Raw genomic sequence first — 6,141 nt, 5'->3', positions numbered from 1 at the left:
CCTTTGAACTCAAAGGCTTCTAAAACTTGTAACAAGCTTGAGTCTATTGTGAGCTATCTTTAAAAGACTTCTTTATCATTGGTATATTTTGTTAATTTGTGTAGCTTGTCTAACTTCATGTGAAGTCCGTTAGCCCCATGTTACTTCACAACTGTTGTTATTCTTTCAATTGCAATTGCAATAAAAAAATACAATATTTTCATCGAAATGTCATCCATAATGAAATGGAAATAAAATAAATCTTATACATTTAAATTTGATGAACAAATCAACAACAACAAAAAAACACTTTCTCTGTTTGAAAAAAGTTTCCTTATTTTACCTACGGCGCACTTTAAAACAGAGAGAGAAAAAAAAAATGTTTGATGCACCACGTGATTGCGAGTCTTTTATTATGAACTATTGAACTTCCGGTGATGGAAGACGCGCAAGTGTTTAGATGTCTCGTGTCTACTTGTCTTCTATCTTTACAGATGAATGGTCCCCTTCATTCTTTGGTGATTCGCTGCTACACAGTTGGCAGTCCGCAGAAGTGAAGGTGTCTGAGAAGTGCTGAATGCGTCACGTGACGGCGGTAAGTACCATCATGTGCAGCAACATGCCATCCTGCAGCAAGATAAATCTGTGGATATGGATATGCATACTTAAATATCCTCTGCTGCTGACATGCATTGGAGCTGACACCTTTGAAGGTTTATTGTTAGAAGTTGTCATTTGACCTGAATTATTTTTAAACGGACGGTTCACCAAAAATAATGTTCTTTCGGACTGACGAAAACGCACCATAAAATGTGACATATCGCTATATATTATAAGTCATATGACAGATTTGTGTAATAAACACTCCTTATCCTCTTTGCTGTGCCTCTCCAAACAATTATAATGCCGTTAGATTGATCTTTGTAAAATGTCACTGATTAATTCCTGTTTCTTGCACTCAAGGTGTGATTGGAGATTAAGAAAGAAAGGGCATCCTGCCCTATTTTGTGCATGTAGAAGAGGATCCATGGGTGTCCTGCGGGTGCTGGCGGTCACCATGGGAAGGATCAGCACTTTTAGGTCCTATCAGATCATGCTGCTCTTTGCTGCAGCCCTGGCAGTGGTGGCCTTCTACTACTTTGGCTCTGAAAAGCAGAACTTCTCCAGCACCACAAAACGGATCAAGGAAACACAAGCGAGCCACAACAGCAATCGTGATGATGCAGATCTCTCCACAGACATCCGGTCTGGAAGTCCAGAAAGCAGAACGGGAGCTGGAGATGAGCTGGAGGGAAAGCCGTCACGCGTTCATGCTCTCATGATGTTCACCAAAGTTGACAAGAGCTTGAGCTTGCAGCAGAAGTTTCAGGTGGCCATGCGCTCCGTGGCCAAACATGGACGGTTCCTGGAGGATGAGGTGCTGGTTCTCCATTACGTCTCTGATGCTGGAAGTCGGGAGCTGGGGGAGAAGATGCTTCCTGAACTTCTGCTGGATGCAACCTTCCGGTACGAGGTACGTTCAGCAAACCTTCTAAAGAACTCCATTTCAAAATTGCTCATAGATACTACCCTTGTCATTTATTTTTGAGCAGATTTTCTGAGAATATTTCCTCAATGTGTTCATTTTGTAATACTGATGAAGAATCTATTCTACATATGTTTTTATCATTGCCCATTCACCAAGTCTTTTTGGTCAGAAGTTACCTTGTTAAGTTTTTCCTGCTGTAACAAAATGATAGAAATAACAGATTCTATTATTTTTTTGTCAGATTTTCATTCCAAGGACATTCATCTGGAACATATTATTTTATGGCTTTGTCTTCTGGGTAAATTTCACCTTCATAAAGCCAGATCCATTCATTGCAAACCTAACTTTAGAATGTTTTCATCTGAGATAAAGTCCCTTTTTACTTCTTTTAAGAATATGTCAAATCCTTTGAACTCAAAGGCTTCTAAAACTTGTAACAAGCTTGAGTCTATTGTGAGCTATCTTTAAAAGACTTCTTTATCATTGGTATATTTTGTTAATTTGTGTAGCTTGTCTAACTTCATGTGAAGTCCGTTAGCCCCATGTTACTTCACAACTGTTGTTATTCTTTCAATTGCAATTGCAATAAAAAAATACAATATTTTCATCGAAATGTCATCCATAATGAAATGGAAATAAAATAAATCTTATACATTTAAATTTGATGAACAAATCAACAACAACAAAAAAACACTTTCTCTGTTTGAAAAAAGTTTCCTTATTTTACCTACGGCGCACTTTAAAACAGAGAGAGAAAAAAAAAATGTTTGATGCACCACGTGATTGCGAGTCTTTTATTATGAACTATTGAACTTCCGGTGATGGAAGACGCGCAAGTGTTTAGATGTCTCGTGTCTACTTGTCTTCTATCTTTACAGATGAATGGTCCCCTTCATTCTTTGGTGATTCGCTGCTACACAGTTGGCAGTCCGCAGAAGTGAAGGTGTCTGAGAAGTGCTGAATGCGTCACGTGACGGCGGTAAGTACCATCATGTGCAGCAACATGCCATCCTGCAGCAAGATAAATCTGTGGATATGGATATGCATACTTAAATATCCTCTGCTGCTGACATGCATTGGAGCTGACACCTTTGAAGGTTTATTGTTAGAAGTTGTCATTTGACCTGAATTATTTTTAAACGGACGGTTCACCAAAAATAATGTTCTTTCGGACTGACGAAAACGCACCATAAAATGTGTCTATGTAACATATCGCTATATATTATAAGTCATATGACAGATTTGTGTAATAAACACTCCTTATCCTCTTTGCTGTGCCTCTCCAAACAATTATAATGCCGTTAGATTGATCTTTGTAAAATGTCACTGATTAATTCCTGTTTCTTGCACTCAAGGTGTGATTGGAGATTAAGAAAGAAAGGGCATCCTGCCCTATTTTGTGCATGCAGAAGAGGATCCATGGGTGTCCTGCGGGTGCTGGCGGTCACCATGGGAAGGATCAGCACTTTTAGGTCCTATCAGATCATGCTGCTCTTTGCTGCAGCCCTGGCAGTGGTGGCCTTCTACTACTTTGGCTCTGAAAAGCAGAACTTCTCCAGCACCACAAAACGGATCAAGGAAACACAAGCGAGCCACAACAGCAATCGTGATGATGCAGATCTCTCCACAGACATCCGGTCTGGAAGTCCAGAAAGCAGAACGGGAGCTGGAGATGAGCTGGAGGGAAAGCCGTCACGCGTTCATGCTCTCATGATGTTCACCAAAGTTGACAAGAGCTTGAGCTTGCAGCAGAAGTTTCAGGTGGCCATGCGCTCCGTGGCCAAACATGGACGGTTCCTGGAGGATGAGGTGCTGGTTCTCCATTACGTCTCTGATGCTGGAAGTCGGGAGCTGGGGGAGAAGATGCTTCCTGAACTTCTGCTGGATGCAACCTTCCGGTACGAGGTACGTTCAGCAAACCTTCGTGTTTTGCAATGTGTGCTGATGTTGGATGATGCAGCATTGGCTTCCTTTTAGTTGATATCATGTTTTGAAGTTTTTGCAGTAGATTTTGATGATAATAATAAAAAGGGTGAAAAGGGTGTTTCAAGCATTAAAAAAATAAAAGCGTAATACAGCTTTAAATTAAGTTTTTTTTTCGCATAGATTAGAATGTGTCCTGTTTAACTTTATATTTTTCTGAACAAAACATAACAACTCTCATGCATTTTTTTAATCATGATTTACAGAAGACACCCACTGAAATGTCATTCAGTGTAACAATATTTATATACCAAAAAACTCCCGTTAGGCATATTTTAAACATGGATCGTTTGATGACATATTAAAAGACTATATTTAAGCATCACAGTGCAGCCCTCAAATACAAATGAACTTTAAATTTTAAATCTTTATAGTTTGCTAATGTCCTTCAGACCACTAGGTTTTACCTATTTGTCAGCAAGAAGTTTTAGTAGGGAAGTGAAAGTCATTTAAAATATAATAAAATGTAGTATGATCACACATTCCTTTTTGTATTTTAATAAGTACAAGTCACAATAAGTATATTGTTTAATTTTTACATAAATATATCTGTTACTCTGAATGACGATTTGCCAAAAAGAGAGATAATATTACCATTGTTCCCATAACTGAAATGTTTTCAGTATTAGTCTGTGTCATTAAATGAGTTTTAATAATATTCCCGAGTGAATGACTGCAGAAGCAAATTTTAAAATATAATAAGAATTTTACTGATAATCCCGTGCCATGCTTGCTTAGCTTGTCACTTTGTTTCTGACTTGCTCTGACCCAAAAATGTGCTGCTTGCAGCCATATTTATTAACACTTTCTGTTTGCCAACATAAATGTCATTATCAGGATGAGTATTTAAATCTCAAATGATCTCTATTGAACTTGTTACATACTGTAGTGAGAGGGGACTCTCTGCCCAGAAATATTGGCAAGCTATTATTCTGACAACTGCAATCCTCGATACCTTTCTCTTTTCCTTGCTAAAGGCACGTTCACACCAAGTACGATAACTAGAATGATAAAGATATTGTAAAAAAAAAAATCATTCAATAATAGCAGATTCCACAGCACAAATAATGATAACTGCACAGAGAAATGATAATGATAGAATCTCTTTTATATTGTTGGATTTATTTTTTATTTACTTTATTCGCTTTTTGGCTTATTACAGTGCCTATACTTCCTCTGTTCATAGACGTTTAAAATGAATCAATAACACAAATTAATCAATTCAAAAAAGCATTCAAATATTCATATTTATTATGTTTAACACTTATTTGTCAATGTTAAACATTCCTCATTTATCTTTAATATAAATACGATGCTAAAATGGTTATTTATACAGTGATACTGTCATTCAGTGAAATGGATGACACTAGACTGTGGTGTCTGATTTTTATGGAGCAGTTACATTATTACCCTGAATGACGAAACTTCTACTTCAGCTTATATTGCAGGCTTTCAACTGGCCATCTATTTTAAACACTGAGCTTGACCAGTAAAGTTAATCACAATTATTCACAAAATCTATTTATTTTTTAAAAAATCTCACATTTCACTGAATGACATGCGTTTTGTAACCTATGTTACCACACCATGAAAAGGTGGAATTATCAACTATGTAAGAGCAATAATCTCACTTTTCTTGCAGCACCACACGGTCTTTAGGGTGCCATCTGATGGTGTGACACACTGTTGAATGACTATCAGTTTTTATATGATTTCAGAATGGCTTTTTGTTCCTGTTACACTGAATGACCTCTGATAAACTGCATTTTCTGGACAAAAGACCCCTGGATATTTAAATACTTAAAAAAAAAAACAATAAGACATAGGCCTAGTCCTTTTAATATAATACAGCCAACACTTACTTGAAAATGCCAAGACAACAAACTAATTTTTTAACTTGGTATTTTATATGTTTATTTAAAGATGTAATGGTAAAATCAAAGTCCAAACCATTACGCTGAATGACAATTTTACACTTTGGATTACACATTTTATTTTCACCAGAGTTATTTGAAATATGAAAGCAGACTCTTTACTTGCATTTAACATGTCTTTTTATGTATATAAAATTACGTTTGTAAACTTAATTTGATGCGGACACCAAAATGGTAATGTCTCGTCTTTGACCCATTTTCAGTATTCACCTTCTGATACACTTATTATTATAATATATAAAACATTCTGTAAATTATGAATAATAATTATAATATAATAAAAAAATAAATAGAAAACAAACAATATAATTGTGCAATTAAAGGGATCGTTCACCCAAAAATGAAAATTATGCCATGATTCACTCACCCTCAAGGCATCCTAAGTGTATATGACATTCTTATAAGTTATATTAAACATTGTCCTGGCTCTTCCAAGCTTTATAATAGCAGTGAATGGGTGTTATTTTTCATTAGTCCAAAAGAAGTCCAATAAAGAGCATCCATCCATCATAAAAAGTGTCCCACACGGCTCCAGGGGATAAATAAAGGTTTCCTGAAGCGAACTGATGCATTTTTGTAAGAAAAATATTAATATTTAAAACTTTATGAACCGCAATCTCTAGCTTCTGCTAACTGTTGTACATGCGTATATATATATATATATATATATATATATATATATATATGTGTGTGTGTATATATATATATATATATATA

General features: G+C 36.1%; 1 protein-coding gene across 1 annotated transcript in view; it reads left to right on the top strand.

The window, feature by feature from the left end:
* Window positions 1-413: 413 nt before the first annotated feature.
* LOC107581703 (xyloside xylosyltransferase 1-like) overlaps window positions 414-6,141 on the top strand; it is a 59,265-nt gene continuing 53,537 nt past the window's right edge. Inside the window, exons 1-4 of the mRNA XM_016267334.1 lie at window positions 414-574; window positions 943-1,492; window positions 2,352-2,486; window positions 2,863-3,412. Of these exons, the coding sequence (XP_016122820.1) occupies window positions 2,927-3,412 (486 nt within the window). The 5' untranslated portion in view covers window positions 414-574; window positions 943-1,492; window positions 2,352-2,486; window positions 2,863-2,926. The remainder of the gene's footprint in view (window positions 575-942; window positions 1,493-2,351; window positions 2,487-2,862; window positions 3,413-6,141) is intronic.

The sequence above is a fragment of the Sinocyclocheilus grahami genome, unplaced genomic scaffold, assembly GCF_001515645.1.
Source record: "Sinocyclocheilus grahami isolate Dianchi unplaced genomic scaffold, SAMN03320097.WGS_v1.1 scaffold3.1, whole genome shotgun sequence".
Lineage (NCBI taxonomy): Eukaryota > Metazoa > Chordata > Actinopteri > Cypriniformes > Cyprinidae > Sinocyclocheilus > Sinocyclocheilus grahami.
Note: the sequence above shows the minus strand (reverse complement) of the source record. Positions and strands in the feature narration are given on the sequence as shown.